The sequence below is a fragment of the Cebidichthys violaceus genome, unplaced genomic scaffold (assembly GCF_023349555.1).
Source record: "Cebidichthys violaceus isolate CVI_PGR_0920_01 unplaced genomic scaffold, fCebVio1.0.p SCAF_68, whole genome shotgun sequence".
Lineage (NCBI taxonomy): Eukaryota > Metazoa > Chordata > Actinopteri > Perciformes > Stichaeidae > Cebidichthys > Cebidichthys violaceus.
Window position 1 is genome coordinate 685,170 of NW_027176905.1, and position 13,788 is coordinate 698,957.

At 38.8% G+C, this 13,788-nt stretch overlaps 2 protein-coding genes across 2 annotated transcripts; one reads left to right on the forward strand and one right to left on the reverse strand.

The window, feature by feature from the left end:
- The first annotated feature begins 697 nt into the window (after nucleotides 1-697).
- Nucleotides 698-5,262, forward strand: gamt (guanidinoacetate N-methyltransferase). Its single transcript, XM_068734873.1, has 6 exons — nucleotides 698-971; nucleotides 2,625-2,770; nucleotides 2,913-2,976; nucleotides 3,488-3,555; nucleotides 3,812-3,922; nucleotides 4,989-5,262. The coding sequence occupies exons 1-6, from the start codon at nucleotides 794-796 to the stop codon at nucleotides 5,127-5,129; spliced, it is 708 nt and encodes a 235-aa protein (XP_068590974.1). The 5' UTR covers nucleotides 698-793; the 3' UTR covers nucleotides 5,130-5,262.
- A 2,878-nt stretch (nucleotides 5,263-8,140) lies between these two features.
- On the reverse strand, nucleotides 8,141-11,927 carry ndufs7 (NADH:ubiquinone oxidoreductase core subunit S7). Its single transcript, XM_068734874.1, has 8 exons — nucleotides 11,863-11,927; nucleotides 11,320-11,356; nucleotides 10,750-10,821; nucleotides 10,526-10,646; nucleotides 9,723-9,902; nucleotides 9,309-9,355; nucleotides 8,806-8,894; nucleotides 8,141-8,363 (listed from the first exon to the last, which is right to left on the reverse strand). Exons 1-8 carry the CDS (start codon nucleotides 11,876-11,878, stop codon nucleotides 8,266-8,268), a joined length of 660 nt encoding a protein of 219 aa, XP_068590975.1. The 5' UTR covers nucleotides 11,879-11,927; the 3' UTR covers nucleotides 8,141-8,265.
- Between the last annotated feature and the right edge of the window lie 1,861 nt (nucleotides 11,928-13,788).

Genomic DNA, 13,788 nt, shown 5'->3' on the forward strand with positions numbered 1-13,788 from the left:
CTGCTCAAATGAGGTGATGCAATAGGAGCAAAAGTGCAAGTGTGATTTATATCCACTGAAATAGTTGACTACAGCTGTCCATGCTCAGAGAGCGTGAAAATAAACAAGGAGCTCTCACTCTGCTATTAGTTCAGTCTATGCCAAACAAGTAACACCACTAAACAAGACAGAAGGCTAAATGAAGCGTGATTCAGTTCACAACAAACCTGGAGCATTGTGAACAAACTTTGAAGTTTGAAATAAACAAATAGGCTTTTTCTTTTAAAAGGCGTAGTTTGTCATTTTCGTTTCCTTGCGGAGAGATAGATGAGAAGTTCGATACTAATCGATACTAGTTATATTTATCCGATATTAACGATATTAAGCAACGACTAGATGGCTTTGCTTAGCATAAATGCTGGAAACGGAGAAACAGCTAGCGTGGCTCAGTCCAAGGGTATAGAAAAATCCATCAGCACTTCTAAAGCTCAGTTATCATCACGATAAACAAATTACATCCAATTTGTTCAATTTAATACTTTGATAAGTGTAAATTTAAGGTTTTATGTTAATCTATAGATGCTGGCAAGTTATTTACCGCATAGTGGATCATCTTCTCTACAAAGGATCTTGGACGCCTCCTCGCCCCCCTGGGAATGTGTGCGAACCTTTGACTTGTAGTGGAAACTTGCGCGGTGTCAGCACTACTGAGCCCGATATAAACTGCCGCCTCCTGCATTTCACCCTCTTCCGTGTGGAGACACAGTCTGCAGAACCAAACAACCTCCACTGCCTTCTCCATATAAAAAACAAAATGAGCACCGCAGCCCAGCCCATATTCAGCAAGGGAGAGGACTGTAAGCCCTCCTGGCACGACGCTAGCGCCGGCTACAATGAGACCGACACACACCTGGAGATCATGGGCAAACCCGTGATGGAACGCTGGGAGACCCCGTACATGCATTCCCTGTCGACCGTTGCGGCCTCTAAAGGTAAAAGTCGCAGTTTCAGGAAAGCGAATCTTGGTCGATTAACGGACACCGTACGTCTGTGATGTACGACTGTTCTTCTCCTGCCACAAAATAGCCGTTTTGTGAGGGACATTTATAAGTATATATACATTAGATTTGTAGACATAAATGTGCCGTTAATATGATACTATATCATTTAAAATGTAGCTGTCAGGTGAATAATCTGTATCCTCACAGAAAACCAGTATACTATTCACAATAAGATGTACCTGTTATGCATATTGCATACCTGAGTACAGTTTCCCCTAAAATATTGTAAATTTAAAAATAACATGAAATGCATTCATGAAAGTAGTGTTTTGATTTTTTTAGATGTTGTTGATACTTAAAAAGGTGTGATTGTGTTTGTACCAGGGTAATTGTTTTTTTTAACACATACTTTAACCTTTTCTTTAGTATTTTGTTGAATGATGTGGAGGACACGTGTGATCTTGTGAGCAGCATGGCGCACAGTGCTGTGTGAGTACTACAGCAGCTGTTTCTCTACTCATGGGAACAGGCCAAGAAGTCTCCAGGGGGAAACAGCTCATCTGCTCTGAGCTTTAACAAAATAGACTGATCCACACACCCTTGCAGACATATGGGAAGGGACAAGCATGTGCACTAAAACTGTCTGCACAACACTGTACAACTGTCGTGTATGCTGTTTAACCCAGCATACACAATACATTTGGATGAATTCTTAATTGCAAGTTCAAATTGATTGTTTCAGCATTCACTGAGATCCCTTAGACAAAACCGACATGCAAACCCCATTTGTAACAAAATATTCATTTGAAGCAGTGGTCAGTTTTCAGATTTTAACCATTAATCAGATATAAAACATATATTTTTGGATATTTTTTGCCAGACATAACATGCAACAAATTTAATGTAAAATATTACTTTTGCATATAAAAATGCAAAAAAATCTCATGTCACTTGTCTCTGTGACCATATCTAAACTATTTATAATTTTTATTTAACCTTTATTTATCCAGGATAGTCCCATTAAGATTAAAATCTTGTTTCTTGTTTCACACATAAAAGTACAAATAAACAGACTTAGCAAAACAGAAAAAAGTTTAAAACAACATGAAAATTTCACATGAAAGAGACATGTTGCACTTAAAACAGATCCATGCAGTTTGCTCTCACTTCTCTTTGAGTGTATACAAAATGTAATGAAATTAAAATGTGAATATTACACTGAGTGGCTTATTAATGGCTCAGTAAATCATCATGAAGGGGTCAAGCAACAACAAATAGCCTTTACCCCTCATCTATTTATATGCTTCTCTGAAAGGAAATGAAACCCTTTGGCTTTTACTGTCCCACCACATGTTACAACCAACTGGCTTTCCCTCCACACCCCACAGAGGGAGAAAACTGCAACCGTAAACTACAAAAGTATGGTCTATGGTCTTGCTAGTCCATAAGAGCAATGGCTCAAAAATATTGCTATCACTATGTTACTGAGCCCCAACAACTTGCTTCCTTTCTTAGTGAGAATTAACCGTCCATGGAAAATGAATGTCACAGTGTTTCATAGACAATCAGCAGTTGGTGATTATTGGTTGATTAATTCAGTTTACGTTTTCTCATCGTATTGTTTTGTTGTGTTCTGTCTGGTAGGCGGTCGCGTTCTGGAGATCGGTTTCGGCATGGCCATCGCCGCTACCAAGATTGAGTCTTACCCCATTGAGGAGCACTGGATCATCGAGTGCAATGACGGCGTCTTCGCCAGACTGGAGAACTGGGCCAAGGCTCAGCCACATAAGGTCAGCAGATCCAACTGCCAATATTATCTGCCCGTGTTGTTAATCACAGCTGTGTTTGTTGCACTGCAAGCTTGCACGTCTAGTTTACAGTTACCATGCTTAAAAGTGAAGATGAGTGAAGGTGGCGTTTCTGTTGCTGCAGGTTGTCCCTCTGAAGGGCCTTTGGGAGAACGTTGTTCCCACCCTGCCAGATAACCACTTTGATGGTAAGAAATCAAACCAGACATTCAGCTCACGGTTTTGCTTGATGCACAATCCTGAGTTTACACTTCACTATGTTTTGAAGACAACTGGAGCAGACAGTTGGTACAAATCAAAGAAATCTGTATACAAAGCTTTTTTTTAAAACACCACGACAACATTGTGAAACTGTTTCATCCCTTTCACGTTCATCAAACTCTGACGGGTGGAGTATCAGTTACCACATCAGGATAAATAAAACTTTACTGCACCCTGGTTAAGCCACTCAGTTTAAGTTATTGATTGCCGAAAGTCAGTGTGAGGATGCATAATCCATTCAAAGGTCCTTCACACTCCAGTCATTGTTGTCTGATGTCTCATGTTTGATGAACAGACGAACATATTCTGAGACATTGTCCCATTTCACTTGACAGATTCAAAAAATTAAGAAGCGATAAACAACACACACCCACATAGAAAACTGAATGAGTTAGTTGTTGTATGCACTCTGCTAACACTGTGTCCTTCCCCTCTCAGGTATCCTTTATGACACATACCCTCTGTCCGAGGAGACATGGCACACTCACCAGTTTGACTTCATTAAGGTAAGTAGTTAAAATGCTCATAAAGCACTCCAGTAAGTAACACAGAGTCCTGAAAAGATAACAATTCTGTAGGAGGATGATCTTAGAATTGTTTGTATGAAAAGTGGATTAAAGATACTGAGTTATAGTAGAAAACATGTATCAATAAACAGTATGAATGACTTCAGTGTTAATCTATTGTGTGGTACACATACTGTAGTCTTCAGGTCGTATCCCGACTGAAGGACTGATTGATTTGGTCTGTGTGTCTCTGCAGGGTCACGCTCACAGGCTGCTGAAATCCGGCGGCATCCTCACCTACTGCAACCTGACCTCCTGGGGCGAGCTGCTCAAGACCAAATACGACAATATCGAGAAGATGTTTGAGGTTGGTCACCGTCATGACGCCCTCAAGGAAAAGAAGTTCAACTTCATTTAACTCATCTGAAACTGTATAACTTCTGTGTTACTGCATTGTGGGTTTTCTTAGTTTCCATCCATACTTTTTCTGTGCAATAGAAATTTTGTGGAAGTAAAGTAACTACATGGTGGGCGCTAGAGGGGAGAAAAAAAGTGGTGTAGTGTGAATGATGCTACCAAAACATGTTGTGTGTCCCAATCCCAAACTACATACTTATTGTATACAGTATGTACTTTATACTAGTCATTATAGTGTTTCATTTGGCATAAAAGAAATCAACATATTTTACCATTATTATACTAACAAGAAATGATACAATAGCTGCACTGTTGGAACTTTTTTTGTGTTCTTAGAACTTTTTGAAGCTGTTTCTCCAACATTTGCAATTCATTGTAATGTTATGGAGATGTGAGTAGCTCCTACATTTCCTTTGTGCAGTGCATTGTGGGAAAATAGCGTCCGTCAACAGTAAACACAATTTCTTTTCATGCAAACTGACTTTTTCCACTATGAATGCATGACATACATAAAACCCGCTTTAAAATAGTATGTAGTGTAGAATTGGGACACAGTTATTGTCATCAAATTTATTTCTTTGACAAGACTTATGATCAGGATGTGTAGTACATGTTTTAATTGAAAAAATATTGATCCACAAAATGTCAAGTTTGATTTCAGTTTTAGTCACACATTATACAGTATCTTGCAATTTATTTGAGCATAAGACAGGTTCAAGTTAGGCCTATCAGTATTTGTGGTATATGTACCTGTAAATCATCAACATGCTTGTCTCTACAGAGATGTGTATTTCTGGGACGTGTATTTCAACAGGAGTGTTTAGACTTTAGCGTTTGATATTTATCCATGGTGCACGGCACTGAGTGCCCGTCTCCGTCAGGGTTGAGCTGAGTGCAACCTGTGTTACAGGCTGCGATAATCGCAAGGTCAACAATAAACAGGATCAGACCAACGCGTCTGATAAAGCCAGCGAGCCGCCTCACAATCACCAACTCTGTCTGTTAATGATTTTCAGGAGACCCAGGTGCCTCATCTGCTCCAAGCCGGCTTCAAGAAGGAGAAGATTAGCACCACCACCATGGACATTGCACCACCCACCGAATGCAAATACTATTCCTTCAATAAGATGATCACTCCAACCATCGTCAAGAACTAAAGTCCAAAAATGGTGCTACAACCCTATTTTTAGTTTTTTTTACAATGACGTGCCTTCTCACGAGACTCTCCTGACCACCTGCTTATTTCACTGTCTGCCATATTTTCAATAAACACAAGTCCATCCCAACTTAGATTACAGGTGCTGGTATTTATTATACATTTATTGCATTCGTTTATTTTCCCATGTGGTTTCAATTTCAAACTTTACCTTCTTCATTTGAGTTGTATTTGTTTGTTTAGCACCGTTGTGTAGATGCAGACATTGTTTTATCACTGTGTTGATACATTTTATTCTTCACAGCAGCAAATATGTGAGACAACGGCAGACTGAAACCATCAAATATGCATTTACACCCCTATGAGGCTCATTTCTTTCAGCTCTTAAATCACCCAGTATCCTTCTTGCCACGGATCTCCCAATTGTAGACCAAACAGAAAATATATCACTGATGCTTAAATGCATAGTTGTTATGAACTTCAGAAAGTGTTCTTGACTCTCAATGTTAAACACAGCAGACTCATGAAATGCTGAATCAATGTATATTTGATCAGCAGACATCAAGTCAAGAGCAGTGGTGGAAGAATTACGCAGATCCTTTACTTAAGTTAAAGTAAGCTTAACATAGTCTAAAAGCATTCCATTACATGTGAAAGTCTTGAAATATGTAACTTAATTAAAAGTACAAAAGTATTATCAGCAAAATGTTCTGAAAGTAAAAGTACTCAATATGCAGAACGACTCTGTTATATTATCAAATATTATTCTCTTTTTATCACTAGCCAATACATGTAAGAGCATTTTGATGTTGTAGTTTGTCATGATGGAGCCAATTTTAGATTTGGATTTTACCCATTGGGGTAGATTAGTAGTACAGTACTGCATCATATCATCATGTAAGCACAATGTGTTTCTTTTGTAAATAGTAACTAATAGTTTCATATAAATGTAGTGGAGTAAAAAGTATAATATTTCCCACCGAGACGTTGTGAAGTGGAAGATAAAGTAGCATGAAATGGAAATACTCAACTAAGATACAAGTATGTATACATTTGTTAGTACAGTACAGTTGAGTAATTGTAATTACATACCACCACTGGTGTGCAGTTTTTACTTTAAAAATCTCTTCTTTTCCTTGGTTTACAACACACCTGTACAGTGAGAATAACACTACTGACGATACACACAACACACTGTTGTCATGCACCTCTAATAAGAGTTGCATAATGAAAAGCCTTAATTAAAACAATACGTCAGCTGTTAAATAGTCCACTAAAATGGACACAGAGTGCAACACACTGTTTAATGTATGGCTGTAGATAACAGTGCATGTTATCTGAACACTGGGAATAAGCTACCACCTGGTGAGGACACATGAATCATAAGATGGATGGATGATGCAACACCAGGCTGCAGTCAGGTGGGAAACTACAGCAGCTGGCGGATCTCAGATGTGAATCATGAGCACATGACTGTTTTATTTTAAGAAGTTTAGTCAACTCTCATAGAGAAATATGAGCAGGCAGAAACTGATCTCACAGCTAAGAGGGTAAGCTGAAACCCAAACATTTTTCAAGAAAAATGTCAAAATATTCTCTGGTTTTAACTTCTCAAATGTGAAGATTAGCTTTTTTTTCCGTTCCTCATATTTGGTAGTGAACTGAATATGTTTTATGTTTTTATACAGTTGGTCAGATAAAACAAGGAATGTGAAGATGCCTTCTAGGGTCTGGGAAACTAACATTTTCATGATTTTCCATTTATAGACAAAACAATTAGATAACATCTATAAAAGTAGGTTTTGTCTATTTATTGTGATAGGTTGTGGTCTCTCGTGATACACAAGCACCAATATTTTTGATATGTGCTGGTGTGCCGTCTTTACTGCAGCTATTTGACTAAACCGTGTTGTAGTTTTTTTGCTCCTTGACGTGATGATGTATTTTTAGAGAACCATTATCTTTAGAACATATCAGATACATCGGTATCAGCAAATGTGTTGTCCAAATACAGATAATTGTAATAAAGAAATGCCAAAGATTTGTCTGAAGTCCTTCAGAAAGTGTCATTCAGAAAGTGTCACCAAAAAAAAACACAAGTCAATCAATCTTTAACCAGTATGGTAATCGTCAATGACAAGAGGTCGACAAGGACGTTTTTCAAACAACTGTTATCGGAGGAACTAGGCTCCGATGGCGGCGTAACCACCAGTCACACAGGGATGTACACCACCATTTTGAACGCGTACATGGGATATATTTTAACTTAAGTTAACTATATTTAAAACAGCTCTATATATACGGTCAACCATATTTAATCTTTTTGGTGCTGAACAGCCATCCCAGCACAGACACGCTGTTATTCAGAGCAACTTAAAACAAATAGGTGAGAAGGAATCAAGTGTCTCACTCAAGAACCCTTCAACAGCACTGAGGACTGAACTGGTGAGTCTGTTGATTCACACTGAAGATGCTTAAAAGCAACTCTGCTTTCTCTCTCTCTGCATACATAATACAGCAGATGGCTTCCAGTTCCAGCTAAGAATACAAAATACTGCAGCTTTGCTAACAGAAATCCACCTTTGACTTGGTGCTCTGGTATTTCACTTTGTGGGTTTGGGTAGTGTTTTAGCAGACAGTGACTTCTGAGTTAAATATCAGCAAACACAATATTCATTCAGTGTTGACGCAGACCAGTGAAGGTCAGTTGGTGATCACAGGAGCCACCTAGTGGATACAAATTGGCTTTTCGTGGTCGTCAGTGGAAAGAATGACACACCAGATGTTAAAATAATGCATTTTCATGCGAGCCCAGTTTATTCAAAATAATATTTAAGATAATCATGGATGTTTTATCTCATTTTACGTTTAATTATAATTTAAACGGTGGGTGACACGTTTTTCCGGTTAGAGACACTCTATAGGTATTAATACTGAACTGAAGGTGCAGACAGACTGAAGTGAGCGGCCACTGCTGTGCTTGGTTGAAAATAAGCCGCAGTGCACTGTGTGTAAATTACAATAATGGTTTTATTCAGGTAACATCCCTCAGCTTTACATGGAGGAGGCGCAGCACTCCAAATGAAACCCTAAAATACAACATTTACATACCAGATACAAGCGCACACATAACACATTCACTTTCGATACCAGATCCTCAACTTCTTCTCACGTTTGATTTTCTTCTGCAGCTGTAAAGTCCCGTAGAGCAGAGCCTCTGCAGTGGGGGGACAACCTGAAAACAGAGCAACTCTTATTGTTTAAGGAATATTTCAACTCACAGAGCCATGATGGTACAGAGTTATCCTCTCTGATTATCTGGTATATCAATTCATTGATATAATTCACTGCTTCATAATGACAAGACTCAACTATGTCCAATATACATTATGAATGCTGCTGTATTTACATATATACCGACAGAAAACAAGTACTACCGGCACTACTAATATAACTATAATATACTAATATATAACCATATTAATAATCCAAGTACAGCTATGACCAATAAATACAATAATAGAATTACGAGTATTATTATATGCTGAAGCATTAAGATTTAACCAGAGCTCCAAGTGTATGTTTGAAATATCCTAATTTAATGGACAGTATTTGTCATTGCTGTTTATAAGGAATTTGTAGAACTCATCATTTCCATATTGGGCAGTAAAGATTACCTGGAACATAAATGTCCACCGGTACGATTCGGTCACAACCTCTGACCACAGCGTAGGAGTAGTGGTAGTAGCCTCCTCCATTAGCACAGCTGGAGGAGAAGAAACACATTTTATTTAATCAGGCAGTCTCATTGATTAAGATCTTTTTTCCAAGAGACCAAAAAATAAGAAACATTTACAAAAACACAATCAGCAAAACAAGGAATACACAGGAATTAAAAAGAGCATTAAATAGTATGAGGACACTGTTACCAAGATACTGATTGAAAAGGTCTAGACTAACTCTAAACCTACAGAGTAGGAATTAGACAGTACGACCATAAAGCAGAAAGAAGAACAGTGAACTTAACAACAAGCTTAACATTCAGAAACAGAGTATATGTTAAAATCAGATCAGCTGTGGAGACTTTAGAGATACAGAATAGACTGCAGATGATTGGCAGGTGTTGGTGCATAAAAAAAAATTAGCTGAGGAAGAGGAGGGCGCACTGCTGTTAACTTACCTTCCCATTGAAATGACGTATCTTGGCTCAGGCATCTGGTCGTACACCTGTTGGAAAGAATAAGCAGTTCAGTCACTCTTATATAATGTCTGACTCAGAACTAATCCGTCATTTCAGCTGGAGGACAGCTTCATGCCAGTCTACCAATCCAGCGACAGGCTGGTGATAATCCAGCCAGCATTAAAAGAGCTATACTGTTCTCAGCGCAGCCATCCTGCCGACAGAACAGGCTGAGAGAGAGAAACCGACAATGTATTTGAGCAGTGCAAAGAAACGCGTTTATACATTGTTCTTCCTTCATTTCCCAGACTTGAATCAAACCTGAGACAGCGATTGGGGTGTTATGGAGCGTAATAAGTTAAATTACACTCATATGCAAGATGCTGCCATTAGACCACCCTTTCCCTCCCTCACCTTTCGCAGAGCCGGAGCCATCTTATTGGTCAGCGTTCCCGCCACAATCATGACATCAGCTTGCCGGGGACTTGCTCTGAACACCACACCAAAGCGGTCCATGTCATAGCGAGGCGCCGCCATGTGCATCATCTCCACCGCGCAGCATGCCAGGCCAAAAGTCATGGGCCACAGGGAGCTCTGAGAGGGCAGCAGAGCAGCAATAAATCAACAACACACTCACAGAGCAGTCACATTAATCCAGGTACTCGTGGTTCTGACCCAAAGTCCCACCCTTAAAGCACTATTCAATTAGTTCAAAACCTAGCAGGGAGAGAGATGCATCAATACAACAATAACATGTCAATATACTGCATACCAATGTTATTTTCTCTGTGGATATTTGGCAGATTGTGACATGAGTCCTTTGTCTTAGATTGTTGCTGTTGCTACATTACATAGTTGAGCTGTGTTTGCCGATAACAACTCTCTGGCTTGTCAGCAACTCTTTAATTTGCCTTTTGTGTCGGACCTCTGTCACATACTGTTCATTGGTAGTCAACTCAGATACTTCACAATCTCAGAAAGATGAAATTCAGATGCCTAAAAGAAGGAACTGTGGCAATTTTAAGATGAAAGTCAAAGAGATCCATTTACAAAAGGCAACAGCAGCGACCATGTGACATTTCAGACCAACTCCAAACAGTCACACAGTGCAGTGGAGTCACATCACACGTCTCAAGACAGAAAGTCTCTGCAGACTTTGATGAATTCACTCCACATATGTGGGAGGTGACGGAGCTGACAGCCTCTCATCTACTCACCCTGCGTGCCCAGTTAACCAAGTCGTCCAGCTTAGTGATGGCATACTCCCCCTTGCTGCTGGCAACAGCTGCTGGTTTGGCTGCTGCCACCGCCGTGCTCCTCTCTCTGACTGGAACCACGCTGCAACAGAAGGGCGGAGGGGATCTTTACCGTGTGCAGAGAGTTTACCGAGTGTCTGTTCTTCTTTCTGATACTTACACCAGAGTATATTTGGTAAACTCACCTCGTGGTGGTATTCCCGCTTTTTGCACTGTTGTGCACACTCCTCTGGTGAACAGCAAACACTGAAATAGGCCTGTGGAAAATAAAAAAATATTTAATGCTCATTAATTGAATGACCTAAGAGGTAATGGGTAAAGTTGATGTATAAATATCTTAATCATAGCATGCGTTTCAACAGTGAAGGAAATAATGGACAGCACAAAAAACTGATTCACAAGAGGGAAATATTTTAATACCAAGGTTTGAAATTATACATTTATTGTGGAATAACGCAATTATCTTCAATTGGAAATAATCTGACTTTATCAAATAACCAAAGAAATAAAAAAAAAATGAACTAAATTAAAACTGGGAAGGTTGGAAGGGAGTTAGATACAGTAAAGACTGTATCAGTGTTACATGACCTACATGTGTGGTAAGTAAATATATTTTTGGTGGATATTAGTTGGACCTGTACAAAAGCAGAGTAATAAATGCGTTTATGTATTACGAAAGTAGCCGTAGGACCAGCAAGACAGAACTGAATTAAATGAAGTTTGGATTAATGATAAAAGGATTAGAGGGTTCTTACCTTGTTGAAAAGCAGCCAAACAAGGCCAGGCGAGGCGCTGCAAAATCAAAAGCATTTCACAAACTGAAGACATTTTATAATAACAGTGATATATTGTATGTATACATACATAGATGTGAAACCCAAACTGGCAGTTTTCAAGACTAGTTTGGTTAGACAATCGTGTCCATAGCGGAGGAGACGCACCGATTCCAATGACAATGTAAATAAATACTTACTAAAATAACAAACACTGTGGTTAGTTTCAAGAAGACATTTGTCGTTACGTGTGATAACTAATGTTTGCTTTTTGACTGCTACTGGAATTGCAGCTGGAGTTCAGTTCACGTAAGCGCTAACCTGGTTAGCCGCCATGCTAACGCAGACAGAGCAAGGTCAGTGTACGGATTCACTAAAAGTTACAAATCCGATTACCCACACAGTTAAACCACTGGTTAGTGCACCTTTATGTGCTTAACTTTTCAAGTACTACAAGTAACAGAAGTCTAAAAAACACTGTAATGTTTGTTAAAAGCGTGTACGTTTAATCACAACATTACTCACCAACTAACGCCGCCATCTTTAGGATTCTGGTTACGTCACACTGCTTCCCATGCGGTTATGAGCTCGAGCTGCAGAGGGCGCTGCTGTGACGTTACGACAAAAGATCTAAATGTTACGGGTCTTTACTCAGAATATAGGGGTTTGTAGCCATTTTATCCTCAATGAATTGATCCAGTCAGAAAATGTCCTGAATCAGTTAGACTTATGGGCATTACAACTCTCCACTGAACACATCGAGTTTAGGAAACAAAATACACACAAAGCATTGTTAATAGAAAGTCAAACTGTATTTAAATAGTGCCCATTCGATAAATACTGAGCTCACACAAGTAAACCAAGACACAAATCCCCTAAGATTCTGACCAGATACCACGAATAATTGTTTAAAATATTCTATTTATACTGATTCATATTTATCATATTTATTATTTGTTTATTATGTTGTATTGGTTATTTTTGGCTGGTATTGAACACTTTTAGATCAATTTATCTGTTCAAATATGTGTTGAGGTCATAGCTAACTAGTCAAATTAAAACTATTGACTCAGAATAATAACATGTCAGAATCAGCCTCAAAACACACTCGGTGTAATATAATTGTAGAAGGTTATCATTTTCTCAGGTTGTTAAAACTCCCAAGAAACAACATTGAGAATGTTTCCTCACTGTCCTCAGTGTCCTCAGTGATAGCTGCAGCCATGAGTTGGACAACACTGACAAACACTGATATCTGTTTTATAATATGTTGGCCATATATAAGTAAATAGACAGTCCGGATACTGTTAATTATAGTCTTTGTTATAGCTGTTTAGCTCCCTCCAGTGGGGCAAGTTATGTAACAGACTTTGTAAAGAGCATTTTTTTCAAACTGTTTGTGCAGATGTGCAGTAGCAAAAAGTGGCAGGACTATTGACAGCTGGAGATTAGGATTAATGAATCTAGAAAATAAAACAATCTGTTTTCATTTAATTTATTCTAGAGACCTTATTTGCTTCTTCAAAACATGCAACGCATAATATTTGAGCATATAATTGACAAAACACAGAAATCACTTCCACCAAAATCCAGAGTATACATCATAGGTTTGTCTGTGGATTTAACTAACAACTGGACTTGTATATAACAAAGCAATGTTTTATTCCCTGGCACGGTAATCTGTGATAAATCATTCATACAAATGTGTTTAAAAGAACTGGCTTTGTACTTTTACTTTAGAGGTTAGGACCATATAATCAACTTGCAGCAGCAGCCCGGCTCTAATGGTTGAGCTGCCTTCATGATATGTGTTTTCAAAACACAGTTATTTAATCAAACATATCAGTATCACATAACACCCTTCATGTCAGACAGATCTACCTGAGTATACAGTAAATCATGAACCTTCTACCTGTTACGACTGTGGTTGCATCTTTTGGAGCACTTGAGAAAGGCTTGAGCCACACAGTGGCTGACTGCAGCAGGCTGTGGTTTTACTGGGCAGCCTCCAGTGGAACTGATGGATGTGAAGTGAAGTACAGCTGACTTTCAATGGATTTGAAGGAATATATCTTAAATCCCACAAGGAAAAGGTAAAATAGCATAACACAGGCAGAGCAGCCTGGCACGGCAGCTAATGGAGTATCAATTAATCAGACAATTATTGTTTGATGAATGACTTAGTCTATAACAGGAGTCGAGAGCTCAAATGACCTTAATGGCAAAAATAAATCTCTAGTAGAGAATGAAAATTCATACCCAACGCTAGAAAAAAGTAGTTGACCCAGTTGTCATGAAAATTAAAAAAAAATCTCTCATCTTAAGGAAGATTGTGTAACAGGGTCAAGAAGAAGACCTTTTACCTACACAATACCTCTCCATTGTGCCAGCCTGCTCTGCAGTATGCAGTACTGTATGTAGGTTATGAATTTCTGGAGTAAGGCAGCTGTT

What these genes read in the sequence shown, in the direction of transcription:
- gamt (XM_068734873.1), top strand. Translation starts at nt 794, where the DNA reads ATGAGCACCGCAGCCCAGCCCATATTCAGCAAGGGAGAGGACTGTAAG. An exon ending in CCAAGGCTCAGCCACATAAG is followed by an intron (nt 2,771 to 2,912) that starts GTCAGCAGATCC and finishes CTGTTGCTGCAG; the next exon opens with GTTGTCCCTCTGAAGGGCCT. An exon ending in ACCAGTTTGACTTCATTAAG is followed by an intron (nt 3,556 to 3,811) that starts GTAAGTAGTTAA and finishes GTGTCTCTGCAG; the next exon opens with GGTCACGCTCACAGGCTGCT.
- ndufs7 (XM_068734874.1), bottom strand. An exon ending in TGGCTCCGGCTCTGCGAAAG is followed by an intron (nt 9,356 to 9,722) that starts GTGAGGGAGGGA and finishes TCTTTCCAACAG; the next exon opens with GTGTACGACCAGATGCCTGA. An exon ending in GGTGGACATTTATGTTCCAG is followed by an intron (nt 8,364 to 8,805) that starts GTAATCTTTACT and finishes CTCTGTTTTCAG; the next exon opens with GTTGTCCCCCCACTGCAGAG.